The following is a 16041-nucleotide window of genomic DNA, read 5'->3' on the forward strand; positions in this document are numbered from 1 at the left end:
TCCCTGTCATCCGGAGCAGAGGTCAGTGACGTTCCACAGCTAGCCCGTCCCCCCTACAGTTAGAACACATCCCTAGTACTGACTTAACCCCTCCCCGCCCCCTAGTGGTTAACCCCTTCACTGCCAGTGTCATTTACACAGGAATCAGTGCATTTTTATAGCACTGATTGCTGTATAAATGACAATGGTCCCAAAAATGTCCGAGGTGTCCGCCATAATGTCGCAGTCACAATAAAAATCGCTGATCGCTGCCATTACTAGTAAAAAAAAAAAAAAAAAAAAATTTATAAAAATGCCATAAAACTATCCCCCATTTTGTAAACGCTATAACTTTTGCGCAAACCAATCAATAATAGCTTATTGCGATTTTTTTTTTTTTTTTTTTTTTTTTTTTTTTTTACCAAAAATATGTAGGATACGTATCGGCCTAAACTGAGGAAAAAAATGTTTTTTAAATTATTTTTTGGGGATATTTATTATAGTAAAAATTAAAAAATAATGCGTTTTTTTTTCAAAATTGACGCTATTTTTTTGTTTATAGCGCAAAAAATAAAAACCGCAGAGGTGATCAAATACCACCAAAAGAAAGCTCTATTTGTGGGGGGAAAAAGGACGTCAATTTTGTTTAGGAGCCACGTCGCACGACCGCGCAGTTGTCAGTTAAAGCGACACAGTGCCGAATCGCAAAAAGTGCTCTGGTCAGGAAGGGGGTAAATTCTTCCGGGGCTGAAGCGGTTACAGGGAGATTTTATTTATTTTTATTTTTTTCAGCCAACGATTCCCTGCAAAGTAAAATCCCTCTTAGTGGCTGTTTAGCCGCTTGATTGCCTTTTAAAAACTGCCCTCCTGTGCTTCTCCGGTCTCGCCCGTGCGATTGGCAAGCCAGAGTATTATGGCAGTTTACCCTCGAAGGCTGGAAGTGAAGTCAAGACGTCACTTTTTTTTTTTTTTTTTTTTTTTTTTTTTTTTCTTTTATCTCAGGCTTTCCAGCATAAAGGAGAGATCTGGGGACTTATAGACTTATAGATCCCAGATCTCACTGTAAAGAGGACCTGTCATGCCCTATTCCTATTACAAGGGATGTTTACATTCCTTGTAATAGTAATAAAAGTGATAAAAAAAAACAAAACAAATGAAAGAAAGTGTAAAAAAAAAAACAAATAAAGCGCCCCCATAACCTTATGCTCTCACGCAAAAGCGAACACATATGTAGGTCGCACTCACATATGTAAACAGCGTTCAAACAACACATGTTGGAGCAAGAGCAATAATTCTAGTGGAAGACCTCCTTTGTCGCTCTAAACTAGTAACCTGTAAAAAATCTTTTAAAGCGTAGTCTATGGAGTTTTTTAAGTACCGAAGTTTGGCGCCATTCCCGGGTGTGCGCAATCTTATGTAACATTATTATTGACGTTGTACAAAAAAATTGGGCTAACTTTAGTGTTTTTTTCTTTATATTATATGTGTGTGTTTGGGGGTCGTAAGTAATTTTCTAGCAAAAACACAGATTTTTACATATATGAAAGAAATGTCAGAATTGGCCCGGATGGCAAGTGGTTAAATCAATGAAATCTAAAAATGATTTAAGCAAGAAAATTGTCATATTGTCAAGTCAATGGACATGTACTGAAGAGGCAAACTTATGGTCTGGACATCTAAGGGCATGAAAGGGTCAAACCAGTAGTCTAGAAACCAAACTTAAAACAGGACCTAGATCACAAAATTGACACTGTCATTAATCATGTCATTTCTTCTTCCCTTTGCTTGTTGTGTCTTGTCAGGAGGAGGATGTGGTGAAAAAGCTTTCGGTTGGAGCTGGAACAAAGTCCAAACTTGCAAAGCCGGTGCAAGAACTCATCAAATTGATATTTGATGTGGAGAGCATGAAGAAAGCCATGGTGGAGTTTGAGGTAGGTACTCTGTATCCAGTAGGTGTGGTTTGTTTTCTTGAAAGGGGAAAAAAAAATGCCTTCCGTTCCACATTGCAAAGATCTTTGCAATACTTTTTACACTTCTTTCAGTTTCAGTTCTGTAGATATTGAAATAGTTGCTAATTGTTACCCTAAGTGACACAGCTACCAATTTGGTTATAGTGGATCTATCTTGCATCTTAACCTCTCAATCACAAAGTAGCATATTACAGAAGCCTAATGCTGATGGATTGTGCGTAGAATTGGTGTATTTACCCACTTGTCTTCCAGCATGCTTTATAAACTACGGTAGGTAGCAAAGGTTTCTAGGCACACTCCTAGCTGTTCTAGCAGTGGCTGTGTTTACTACTGTCAAGTGGACTGTCTGCTTTCTGTTGGAAGAGATTCAGTTCCACACACTCCAGAAGATGGCTGGAGAAGAAGCTAATCAAGCACGTGGTTCCGCTTTAGTGGGGCCCATAGGTGACGTTAGGGGTCTTTTGGACCTCTGATGTCTCCTTAAAGAGGACCTGTCCTTTCTACTGTGCTGTCACATTGGGGGGAGGGGGCTTGGGTATGGGTTTGCTATCCAGCCCCCTATGTGATAGCAAACAAACTTAAGAAAATAAGTTAAGATATACTGTAATGGAAAATATTTTTTTTAAGCCCGTGGTCCCCAACGCAATTGCGTTACATTTATTGGGTATTGCTGCACAGGCCGGTGTGAAAGCAGTAACTCTACGACTGTCATTCATAGCGAACTCTATACTGATAACATGTAGTGGCTTTTAACACCACGCCTATGGACAATGTTGATTCATGAGTGTGTGCAGATTTAAGGCTTGAGACGATTGGTATCGATTTCACTCAACACAATCTCGTGTTAATATTTTAACAAAAAAAATGGGTAATATTATTTTGTGTTTCATAAATATATAAAGTGATAAAATGGGTAGTGCTGATCTGTCTCTACCTCTTTTAAATTATTGTACTACTTCACAATCTAATATTTAAAGTGCTTTGCAAAATGAAATTATCTCATTACACACATAATATACAGAATATATATCAATGCGCTAATATGCATAAAAATTTGCAAATACATTATAAAAGCAAATATTGTGCAAAGTGATTCCTAGTGCAAAAAATTACTTTTATTCAACCAATATAATATAAAAAAGTCAGTATTAATCAGAAAGCGTCACATAAACAATGTTGTCAGCTTCTTATAGAAGTTCCTTCTGCCACTGTGTATGTAACATCCAGTGTAATCCACCGCCGTTCACACTGAATTGACTCATCAGTAGAAATGGCTGGTCAGATTACAAACTAGCAAATATGCAAACAAGCTGATCTCCACAATGGCTAATGGCTTTTCATCACTTGCTAAAGACATGGTTCCTCACAGTAATGCCTCTTGTACATATTAGGATCACACATGAGAGGAGTATAGAAGAAAGAGGGCTTTCATACTGTAAGGAAGTCTAAAAACTGGCTTTTATTTAAAATAATTCAAACCACTCACATTTTTAAAGTGGCATTCCTTGCCCCAAGGACGTCGACGTTATCACTCATGCCTTTATCGTACTCTCGGTCCAGATTACTAGCCGGAATCGATGGGTATGGGTATACGATCAAGCGTTGTTATCGTGTCAGGAATGACACTTTGGAAATGTGAGTGGTTTGATGTATTTTAAATAAAAGCCTATTTTTAGGCTTTCACTATGGAAGCCTCCTTTCTTCTATAATCCTCTTGTGATCGTAATATGTACAAGTGGCATTATTGTGAGGAGCCCTGTCTTTCGCAAGAGACGAGGAACCATTAACCATTGAGGAGATCGGCTTGTTTGCATATTTGCTGGTTTATAATCTGACCAGCCATTTCTTCTAGTGAGTCAATTTAGTGTGATTGGTGGTGGATTACACTGGATGTTGCGCACACACACAGTGGCAGAAGGAACTTCTTTAACCGCTTGCTGATGGTATAATGTGTATATACAAGGCAGCTCTCCTTCAGAATCATGTATCGCATGTCTCGGGTCTGGGGCACGTCCAATCACAGCAGGAGTGGCAACTCGATATCCGTTTGGGACAGAAGTAAAACGGAGGTCTGTCTATGTAAACAAGGCAGGCTGCTGTTCTGTAAGTAGGGAAGGTAGTGATCCTGTGTTTTTGCAAAGCAGGAACACTGATCTTTGCCTTCCCATAGTGCAAGCACCTCCCCCACAATGAGTAAGCATGTTTTTAGGCACACATTTAACCCTTTGCCCCTGATAACCCCTTTGCAGCCAGTGTCATTAGTACAGTGACGGTGCATATTTTTAGCACTGATCAATGTATTAGTGTCACTAGTTCCCAAAAAAGTGTCGCTTGGTGTCTAATTTGTCTGCCGCAATGTTGCAGTCCCTCTATAAGTCGCTGATCACTGCCATTACTAGTAAAAATATATAAAGATTCCATAAATCTATGCCATAGTTTGTAGATGCTATAACTTTTGCGCAAATCAATCTACATACACTTATTGGGATTTTTTACCAAAAATATGTAGCAGAATACATATTTGGTTAATTTGATTAAGAAACTTGATTATTTATTTTTTATTTTTTTTACATGTCCAATAAGTGTAAAAAAAAAAAAAATTATAGCAGAAAAAAAAAATTATATATATATATATATATGTGTTAAAGTGCAAAAAATAAAACCCACAGAGGTGATCAAATACCACCAAAAGAAAGCTCTATTTGTGGGGAAAAAAGGACATAAATTTTATTTGGGTACAGTGTCGCATGACCGCGCAATTGTTAAATTAACATTGCCGTATCGCAAAAAATGGCTTGGTCATGAAGGGGGGCAAAACTTTTGGAGCTAAAGTGGTTAAGAAGCTGACACAACACTGGCTTGTATTGTTTCTGGGACTTTCTGATTAATACAGACTTTTTTATATTAGTTGGATATATGTAATTACTTTGCACTAGAATCAATTTGCATGTTTGGCTTTCTGATATAGTATTTTCACATTTTTATGCATATTAGCACTTTTTAATATATATTATGTGTATTGTATGTGTGATGAGATCATTTCATGTTCGCGCGAGCATTTTTAAATTATTTCACAATCAAATATTCAAAGAGGTTAAAGAAAGATCAGCACTACCCATTTTATCACTTTGCTTGATTCATCAAATCAGGTGAGCAGCGGTCTGTATTATTAGTACCCTTTCCCCTTAGTTTCTGTGGCACTGTGCTTCGATTGATTTCTATACTTTGCTAAATGTTTTCTTATATCCTGTGAAAAAATTTTTTGCAGTTACCACCATTTTTTTTCTCCGAAGTCCCTGCTGTCCGAAAATATGTATTTTAATAAGGAGATGCAATAATCCAGTCGCCACAGTAGCTCATTGGCTCTTGAACACACTGTAATGTTTGCGCCAGGCACATGACAACACTATTGCAGAAGCTTGCAAAAAAGGAGGCTTCAGCAGGCATTTGAGCACCTTTTTAAAATTTTGTGCCTGGGAAAATGTGTGTTTTATCACAGCTTTAAAGACCGCATCCAGGAACTAAAATGTTTTTCTTACCTTTTGATAAACTGTATTACTATTTTTGATTTGTAGATTGATTTGCAGAAGATGCCTTTGGGCAAACTTAGCAAGCGTCAGATTCAAAGTGCATACTCTATCCTGAATGATGTACAGCAGGTGAGTCACAATGTTAAATGTGTACATAACATGATGTAAACTTGTAAGTCGCAGTTTTTAATCCTAGCCATTTCTATTGTGTTTTAGGCTGTATCTGACAGTGCTCCTGAAGCTCGTTTGCTGGATTTGTCCAATCGCTTCTACACACTAATACCTCATGATTTTGGAATGAAGAAGCCCCCTCTCCTAGATAACGTGGACTACATCCAGGTCTGTATACAGATTGAGTAGCATTATCGATAATTGGACATAAGCTGTAATAAAGTTTTATCCAAAACCTTGATTAAGATGATATTTCTGGAATGCTGCATTGTTTACATCAGGCAAATGTATTTTCCTGGATTGCAGGCAAAAGTCCAGATGCTGGATAATCTGCTAGATATAGAGGTGGCTTACAGTCTTCTGAGGGGTGGCACAGATGACGCCGAGAAGGATCCTATTGATGTGAAGTATGAGAAGGTTAAGACTGATATTAAGGTAGGAAATCTGAATACAGTCCAGAACATTGAATTGAAAGATTCTTTGAAATGTTTTTCACCATTAAAAAGAATTTTAAATACATGTAACAGCCTGGTCTTAAATTGTGTGGTTTTTTTTTTTTTTGTTTTTTTGTTTTTTTTTGCTTGGAGCGTGTCTGAAAGTTAGAGGCTGGGTTCACACTTGTGCGATCACAGACATTGCATGTGATGTGCAGATCACATGCGATGTCTGTGCGACGCAAATTCAGCCATACAAACTGGCTAAAATCGCATTCACACTCAAATGGTGCAGGACCCTTTTTTTGGTCTGCACTGAAATCGGATCGCATAGATTCCTGCACCATTTGACTGTTCGATCTGCAAACCGATCTAGGGGTGACATTAACTTTTTTTTGACACCCGCAGCGGGTCGCAGAGGGCAGTGTGAACTTGCCTGCAAGTGATATGCGATGTGGGAACCCGCACATGAATTGCGCTGGTTCACGCATCGCATATGTGTGAACCGGGACAGTGTCTAACCCGCGGTCAGAATACAATAGCACAGCGGGGAGTATTCCCCCATCCACCTCAAAGCCCACTGCCTGAACAAAAAACTGAACCATGTATGTCTAGCTTTTAGATGTGATTTTCAGTTGTTTTATCTTTTATTACAGGTTATCGATAAGGACTCTGAAGAAGCCAAGATAATCCATCAATATGTTAAGAACACACATGCCGAGACGCACAACGCCTATGAACTTGAGGTCCTTGATGTAAGTGGTTTTAAAGGAATGCTGAATCCTCTGATTTATTTATTTTTTTAACTGATGGAGCAGAGGACAATACGTGATTGCTTCAAAAGAGTCCAGAAACGCAACTTAATATGTTTATAAAACACAGCTTCTCCTCTTCCACTTCCTGTACTTGAGTCAGGGAGCGCAAACCCATAACGTCATAAAAAGCCATCTGATCCTCCGTCTCTAGACTGCATGTCCCCACAATTCATAGCTTCGTTGCCGGCCGCTTTGTCACTAATCCTTAGCAGAAGTGCAGAGGCAAGCTTTTTGTAATTTTCTCAGGCTGCCTTTGCATGTTGGCATCGGCAGTGTCCTCAAATCAGCCTGTAATCCTCTCCCAGTCCCTAGAGTGTGCCTGAAAGGGTGGCTACGACAGGGTTCCATAAAGCCAAAGAGCCACCCTGAAACTGTAAAGCAGAGTCAGCAAGTGGTGGATCAGATGAAGCTGGTGGATAGGCGTTTGAGCTGTGAAGAAGTGACATATAGCAACTGAAAGTGTTTAAAAAAAAGAAAAGGTTTTTTCTTTGTTTTATGTATTTTTTTTTTTGTGTGTTTTTTTTTTTTTTTTTTTTAATATACATTTATCAGGTTAATTTGATTTGCGTTGCAATTAGACATTTGGCAGGTTGACCGGGATGCTTGAATACCATTTTTCTCTTCTGACAGGTACTTGAGACGTAAAATTTAAACCCTCTTTAAAGTTGTTCTAAAGCCTCGAAGGTACCCCCCACTTTTGCCTAGTCAATTGCCCCTTTGTATCTCCTACAGTACCTGGTTGATTCTGCCTGGTCCTGACTTCCCCTCTGAGCTGACCACGTTTATCATTGCTGCTGAGCCATGAGATTGTGGTCAGGATAGGTGCCTCCATCATCTAGCTTCTCTCCTGTACGTCTCTGCAGCGCCCCCCTCCTCTCTCCTGTTAGCTCCCGTAGTGTGTAGTGAGAACTTAATCTCACTGCCCCTCCCCTCTCCTCCAGCCTTCATTCACTGACTATACTTTTTACCTAAAAGAGAAGGGGAATCTTGGCCCTTCCAAAATGGCTCTCTTAGAACGGGACACAGTGCAGAGAAAGGGGGTGACCCCAAATGAGCACAAAGAAAAAGGCTATTTAGGACTGAAAAAAAACACACTGCTCTGCTTAATGAACAAACACATGGAGACTAGATTAATTTGAGCGATTTGAGTTTACAACCACCTTAAGATAAAAAACTTCTGTACTGCAGGATCCCCCCCCCCCCCCCCCCCTTATTACCTGAGCCCGATCTGATCCAGTGACCTGCATGAGAGCATCAGGTCTTTCCACTGTCTCCCTCCTCATTAGGCATATTGATACCAGTGACAGCCATTGGCTCCTGCTGCTGTCAATCAAATGCCATGACGAGGGGACAGGGCCAAGTCGCCCGGTCTGTGTCAATAGACACAGACTGGGCGGCTCGGGAGCAAGCATGCAAGGGTTCCCCCAGAGAAAGCTGGGGGGCATTCCCTGAAGAGCAGGGGCCTGGAGTGCTGTGGGGGACCCCAAAAATGGAGGATTGGGGCTGCTCTATGCAAAAGCATTGCACAGGGCAGAGAAGTATGACATGTTTGTTATTTTGGTTGGAAAATAAACAAATCCCTTTTTAAAACTTTCTCAGGTTTTCAAGATTGAAAGGGAAGGCGAGAGACAGAGGTATAAGCCGTTTAAACAGTTACATAACCGTCAGCTGCTCTGGCACGGGTCACGAACCACAAACTTTGCTGGAATCTTGTCTCAAGGTCTGCGGATTGCTCCTCCTGAAGCACCTGTTGTAAGTATACCCCTCATAACTTCTCTATACATTGTAAGGGATGGGAACAGGATACTGTAGACGGCACAAAATGCTGCAAATCTTCAGTAGTACTACTTCAGTAGTAGTAACTACTGAGCAGAACTCCTTTGTCTTGCTGTAACACTGTCCCTCTGCTTTCAGTTATTGAATCACTGTCCCGAAAATATGTATGCGTATAAGGATTTCTAACTTTTCTCTGACCTTCCCTATCTGCATACATATTTCAGGTAAGTGATTCATATTGGTAAAGCAAAATGATTGTCTGGAAATTAGCATTTCTGGAGGCCAGTAATATCAACTTGCCTATTTTTCTCAATGGATTTCCTTTACAAACTTTTATGAGTAGTGTAAATTGTTTAGAGCTGGGCGATTTTTCTCCAAAGAAAAACTCGATTCACGATTCAAATCGAGTTTTTTTTTTTTTTTTGTGTGTTTTTTTTTTTTTTTTTTTTTTTTGTGTTTTTCTTATTTTTTTTTTTTTTTGATGGACACCGCGCCGGTCCTGAGGAGCTGCGGGCAGGAGTTTTTAGGCGAGGCTGTGGCTTTGGCCTAGTCCGCGATGTCCGGACTCACTGACTAGGCCGAAGCCACAGCCTCACCTAAAAACTCCTGCCCGCAGCTCCTCAGGACCGGTGCGGTGTCAACGCCAGTCCTGGGGAGTTGCAGGCAGGAGTTTTTAGGTGATGCCGCGGCTTTGGCCTAATCCGTGGCGTCTGGCCTCGCGGACTAGGCTGAAGCCGCGGCCTCGCCTAAAAACTCCTGCCTGCAGCTCCCCAGGACCGTTGCGGTATCAGCGCCGGTCCTGGAGGAAATAGAGATAGATAGATAGATAGATCTATCTCTCTCAAAAAATCGATTTCCTAAAAATTTTAATTGATTTGACCTCTCAACTCGATTCAAGATTCAAATCGATTTTTTCCCCAGCCCTAAAATTGTTTTGTATAAGACTAGATTTTTAGATTTAATACATGTTGTTACAGCCCTGTGTTCACTAAAACATTAAATGCAAACCGTGTAATTCCCCAAACAGCAGATCTCAGATTGGGAGAGAGGGAAGGCAGCATAAGAAGCCAGTCAGTTGTGTTGCAGTGTTCACGTGCTAACAAGGAATATACTGAAAGAGGAGAGTGACTGCTTCTCCTTCATGTTAGAGTTACAGGCAAGGGGAGGGACAAGAGCTGTAAGTGTTAACTGCAGCAGAGAGAAAAATCAGTTCTCCTTCCCTGCCAGACAAGGTTGTGTTGTGAGAGAGCTGCATAAGATCTCAAAACTGGATGGACAGAGATGGAAATCTTTTGCAGGTAAACTGGTTCCCTTATGGGTATTTCATCTGTGTATTTAGCTGTTAGGCTGCAGTTCAGCATTAAGGCTGGTCATGACAGTTCAAACTGTTTATTGTTGTAGATGGCTGTCCTTGCCACTCTTCTACACTTTATGTGACTCTGTGAATATTCTATCAGCTGGGAGTTTGTGTGATACACTCCTTTACTGTATCATTCAACGCTAATGCCTCCTAATCCTAAAACATGCCATAGCTCCATAATTAGCACTACAAAGTTGCATGCCGTTTTTAGGTTTATAGACTCACCAAGATTCATGCCTTTTATGAAACTTGGCAAGGATCAAAAAAGCAAGTGGAATCCCTGAAGTAGCGGGTTCTATTTCAATGATTACCAGCTTCCAGGGGCAATGGCCAGGTATGGTATATACATAGTTACATTGGTCCAGCGTCAGTGTTACTATGTATAAAATTATACATACCTGGAATTCTTCTTTACATGTGTTTTAGGCAGTAATCTTAAAGCATATCTAAAGTTCTGCAGTTGATCACTGGGAGCAGGCAGAATTATTATTGCAGAGAGACATGCACACAGAAAAAGATGATTGGACCATTGGAGGAAAGGTAAGTATTTTCCGCCTTCAGTTCCGCTTTAATTGTAGAATTTGTTACATTTTTTTATATATTTACTATAAAATGCATAAATAGATCTGCTTAACAAGAATTAATTTGTTAATCTAAATTTGTTTATATGGTAACAACCTTGCACATGTGGGAAAATTTATTGAAAAAAAAAAAAAATCAGTGTAAGGCTCCTTTATTTCAGCACTTCATACCTGCCAGTAGTGGGGAGGAGAGTACGACATGTGCATGCATCCAGCTGACAACCAATAATGTTGAAGTAGACTTGTTACAACCCTGAGCTTTTCAAACTGAGCTTACGGGAAATAAAAATGCATAAACAGAGATTACCTTCCAAGAGAATCAACCAGTAGAGCTATACACCAGTCAGCCATAACGTTCTGACCACTGACAGGAAAAGTGAATAGCACCGATTCTCATATTACAATGGCAAAGGTGATAAGATATTTTGGGCAGCAAGTAAACATGTTGTCCCTGAAGTTGATGTGTTGAAAGCAGAAAAAAAATGGGCAAACATAAGGATTTGAGCGACTTTGCCAAGGGCCAAATTGTAATGACTGGACAACTGAGTCAGAGCAACTCCAATATTGCAGCTCTTGTGGGATGTTCCTAGTCAACAGTGGTCAGGACCAAAGCGATCCAAGGAAGGCAAACCAGTGACGGTCATCGTAGCCCAAGATTTTAATTGGCTTAAATTGCTGAAAAGGTTAGCCAGGGTGCCCATGCTGACCCATGCCCACAGCCAAAAGCGCCTACAATGGCCACGTGAACATCAGAACTGGACCATGGAGCATCGGAAGAAGGTGACCTGGCCTGATGAGCTGCGCTTTCTTTTACATGTGGATGGGTGCATGTGAATCTCTTACCCGAGGAAGGGATAGTGGTAGGATACTTAATGGGATGAAGACAAGTTGGCAGAGGCAGGGATGCGCCAGATATCCCAGCATTCCTTTAGAGGTCTAGTGGAGTCTTTGCCTTGACGAGTCAGGGCTGTTTAGATGACCACAGGGGAATTTTCTCAATATTAGGTGCACAGCCATAATATTATGGCTGATCAGTGTATGGGCAGCTGAAATTGTAACAAAGTCTTAGCTACTTCTGGTAAAAGGTTAAGCTTGAATCTTGCCTCTTGGTTTTCTCTATCGTTCCTTTATTGGGATTGGTGGCCATAGTGACCAATGACGACTTTTAGGAGGGTTGGGGCAAGAATCTTTTTTTCAGGAAGGGTTTAGATACACCATCAGCTACCCATATCTGGATCTACTTTTTATTTTTACATGTGGATTTCGTATTTGTTGGCCTGCCAGCTAAAGAAATGAATGCAAATTTTAGAGTAGGTTGCACTTAAAGCAGACCTCTGCCGAAATTTTTTTTTTTTGAAGTCAGCAGCTGCAGATACTGCAGCTGCTGACTTTTAAAACATGGACACTTACCTGTCCAGGGCACCCGCGATGTCGGCACCCGAGGCCGAAATGTCTCTCGGTCCTCGGGTGCTGCCGCCGCCATCTTCGGTAAGGGAATCAGGAAGTGAAGGCTTGAGGCTTGTCTCTGGGACCCTTGTGTTTCCCAGCAGACAACGAGTGGGGAGTGGCATAAATACCTGCAGATTCTGCGGATATCTATGCCAGAAGTGAGTGCAAATACCTGTATTATACAGGTATCTGCACTCCCCCCTGAAAGGTGCCAACTGTGACACCGGAGGGGGGGAGAAATACGATGAGCGGAAGTTCCACTTTTGGGTGGAACTCCGCTTTAATAATCCAATCAGCTCTGAAGTTTAAAATTCAGAGCACCTTGAGTGTTAAAACTGCCTGCTGTCATTAGTGGAGTATTGATTTTCCTTTTTCTTGTTCTGTTGTAGACTGGTTACATGTTCGGTAAAGGTGTTTATTTTGCTGACATGGTGTCTAAAAGTGCAAACTACTGCCACACAACGCCAAGTAACCCGACAGGTTTGATCCTACTGGGAGAGGTTGCTCTTGGAAGCATGTAAGTAGACAACTGCTTTTCTTTGTTATGAGTGATTATGGGTTTATGGATATGTATGTAAATGAGCTGATAAAACTTGTGTAATTGAAGGTTTTTGCCATCTATTACAGCATCTTTCACTTAGGTGTAACCATTGTTTCTTATCGTACATCACAGGACACAGAGCCATAGTAGTTACTATGTGGGTTATAGGCCACCTTCAGGTGATGGACTCCCTATATAACCCCTCCCACTACTGGGAGTACCTCCGTTTTTTCGCCTGTCTAAGGTGTTGGTCACGAGTAAAGATGTGCTGTGCTGAGCTCCACTGGAGCAATCCTTGCTGGGGCTAACCACGCTGACCGGATCCATTCAGAGTGTCTTTTCTGACCAGATTGAATGGTACCTGGGCATCGTATCCGAAGAAACTAGGTTTTTGCCTGTGAATGCTTCTCTTTTTAGAGAGCTGGACCCTGGGATCCAGTACTTTTTGGTAGTAAGGCCATAAAGTTTTACTGGCAGGGTGCTATTGCAGGTCCAGGATAGTGGGTTTCCTCTAGGATCCCCTGCTCCTGAAGTATTAACGGAACCCACCGCGAAGGGTGAAGATTGGGTCTGTTGTTTTACCACAGAAAACCCTGCGGCGGGAAAGGTAAGTGGAGTTTTCTAAGAAATTTTTTTGAATTTTCTTATGAATGTCTCTTTTAACATAAAATGTCATGCCTATGTGTCACCACTGGGGGCTGTATTGAGCACTCACCGCCTCATGCTGGAAACAACGCTGTGTCAGAAAGCCCGAAATGCTTCCTCGTCCTCCGGTAAGCTTGAGGGGGGGGGTTTCTCCCCGCTTATCACCCCCCTATGCTGATAGTGTCCCCCCTGTGGGGAAGAAGCTCTTGGATTTCTTTTTTTAAAAAAGACAGGAAGCACGATCAGCGCGCCACCATGCTTCTCTCAGTAGGTCTGAGAGGACCTGTAGTCCGCCGCTCGTGCGGGAAAACCCTTATTTTAAAAAGGGTGGAGCCGTAGGCAACACGGGGGCGGGGCTTAGCGGTGTCTGCGTTCTGCGATGCCAGGACACGAGGAGGTGAGTTTTTTAAAGCACACTGTGTGCTACTGCAGACTGTGGAGGGACACAAGAGCAAAGAGGTGGCATTAACAGGTTTGGTGACACGGGCATTTCCTTTGACACATTTTTTTACTGCTGCATCAGGCTAGGCATTAATAGCAGCAATTGTGCTGGACTGTAGACCTAGCAGTGTATGCATTCCTTCTGGTAGTGCCTCTGCTTTGTGCTTCAGGCTATGAGCGGAAGGGGGACAAGGAACACCTCAAAGGGTTCTAGAGGATCGATTGCTTTACGGCAACCTAAATCCATGTCTAAAAAAAAATTGCATCCTCCTCTGAGAGTGATGCGGCCGGTCAGAGCGAGCCGTCGGGGGGGGGGGGGTGTTGCAAAAGCTCTGGACACTTCAGCCCCTATATTTATTACTCAGGAGGTTTTTTTTCTTCTACCATTTTAAGTTTGGAACAGAAGATTGATGCTATGTTCGCTTCCCACAGTGGGCCCAAGCGTAGCAGATCCCCGTCCATTGCTCAGGACCCTCATACTGAGGAACAAGGGGCAGGAGATCATGAAGTTCTTTCAAAGGATCAAAGAGGCTGATGACTCCTCTTCCGAAGATCCTAATATGGAGGGAGCAGCCCCACAAGAGACTGTTGGTACACTCCCTTACCAAGTTGGTTCGCTCAACTTTTTGGGGTCACTAAAGCCTCCCCAATCTGTGGATGCCTTTCATGGCTAAAAAAGCTGATATCCGTATGCCCCTGGGGCGGAGCCACCAGTGACCATCCATGGCTGATCTGAAGATCGTCTCGTATAATGTCCATGGCCTGAGCTCCCCATCCAAATGCAGTAAGTTGTGGCTTGAGCCAAAGAGACTGGGTGCACGCATTTTACTCTTACAGGAAACTCATTTCAGGACTGACTCGGTTCCCCGTCTCCCTACACACTATACAACCAATGGTATCTTAGCAACTCACCCCAACCTAAGGAGTGGCGGTTGCGATACATAAAAATTGCCCTTTCATTCCCCTAGAACACTGTGCGGATCCAGACTGCAGATTTGTCTTCTTGAAAGGCACTCTGTTCGATCGCAAGCTTTCCCTCGTGGCGCTGTATGCTCCTAATTCTAAGCAATTGGAGTTTTTGAATAATTTATTTATTTTTTATTTATTTCAGGTTACTTACTGTATATAGCGCCGTCAATTTACGCAGCGCTTTACATATACATTGTACATTCACATCAGTCCCTACCCTCAAGGAGCTTACAATCTAAGGTCCCTAACTCACATTCATACATACTAGGGACAATTTGGACAGGATCCAGTTAACCTACCAGCATGTCTTTGGAGTGTGGGAGGAAACCGGAGTACCCGGAGGAAACCCACGCAGGCACAGGGAGAACATGCAAACTCCAGGCAGGTAGTGTCGTGGTTGGGATTCGAACCAGCGACCCTTTTTACTGCTAGGCGAGAGTGCTACCAACTACACCACTGTGCCGCCCCTGGATAAGATGTTAGATGCCCTTTTCACGTTTCGGGAGGAGCCGCTGGTGGTGGGGGGTGACTTTAATGTCAGCCCCGACCCGCAGTTGGATACTTCCTCTGGCCATTCTATACTCTTTCGCCTTCCTTAAACGTTTTCGTAAGACCCTGAATGACAACCATCTGGTCGACTGCTGGAGAGTGCTTCACCTCACCGTAAAAGACTTTAGTTACTATTTCGCTACACACACCGTATACACGCAGATAGACCTCTTATTAATAGACCAATGTTTTTTAGAATCGCTCTCCGGTGCGTCGATTGGATCCCTGACTATCTCCGACCATGCATCCATCTCCCTAGCTCCGCTATCACCGGACGTTCATCAATGGACGTGGCGGTTAAATGACAACCTGCTAGATGATGCAGTGGCACAAAAGCAGGTCTCAGATACCATTTCACTATATTTCAAAGAGAACATGACGGGAGAGGTGGGGATGGCATCTGTGTGGGAAGGACACAAGGCCGTGATCCGGGGCGAGCTTATTTCCCAAGGATTCAGAATCAAAAAAGCACGCCGTGAGGAACTTCAGTCCCTACTGACCCAGCTACGCACCGCGGAACTTAAACATAAACGCCAACTGACGCCATCCCTCTGAGGAGCTTGTGTCCCTTAGGGAAAAGCTTTCCACTCTTAGAAATACACACACGGAATAGACTGAGATATGTGTCTCATAAATTTTATGAGTTTGGAAACAAGTGCGGGAGGCTACTAGCAAGGGCCCTTAGGTTGCAAACTGCTTCAGGCTCCCAAACTGTATTGTCCTCCAAAATTGCGGAAACCTTTCGGGAGTACTATGCCCAACTCTACCAGCTCCCCGCCACACTCGAAGGTCACACGCCTCCGCAGAAAACGGAATGTATTTCACAATACC

At 42.4% G+C, this 16041-nt stretch overlaps 1 protein-coding gene across 1 annotated transcript in view; it reads left to right on the forward strand.

The window, feature by feature from the left end:
- PARP1 (poly(ADP-ribose) polymerase 1) overlaps window positions 1–16041 on the forward strand; it is a 108827-nt gene that overhangs the window by 77769 nt on the left and 15017 nt on the right. Inside the window, exons 14-20 of the mRNA XM_073628305.1 lie at window positions 1782–1910; window positions 5525–5608; window positions 5696–5818; window positions 5957–6085; window positions 6741–6839; window positions 8499–8651; window positions 12455–12582. Coding sequence (XP_073484406.1) covers window positions 1782–1910; window positions 5525–5608; window positions 5696–5818; window positions 5957–6085; window positions 6741–6839; window positions 8499–8651; window positions 12455–12582 — 845 coding nt within the window. The remainder of the gene's footprint in view (window positions 1–1781; window positions 1911–5524; window positions 5609–5695; window positions 5819–5956; window positions 6086–6740; window positions 6840–8498; window positions 8652–12454; window positions 12583–16041) is intronic.

The sequence above is a fragment of the Aquarana catesbeiana genome, linkage group LG04 (genome assembly GCF_042186555.1).
Source record: "Aquarana catesbeiana isolate 2022-GZ linkage group LG04, ASM4218655v1, whole genome shotgun sequence".
NCBI lineage: Eukaryota > Metazoa > Chordata > Amphibia > Anura > Ranidae > Aquarana > Aquarana catesbeiana.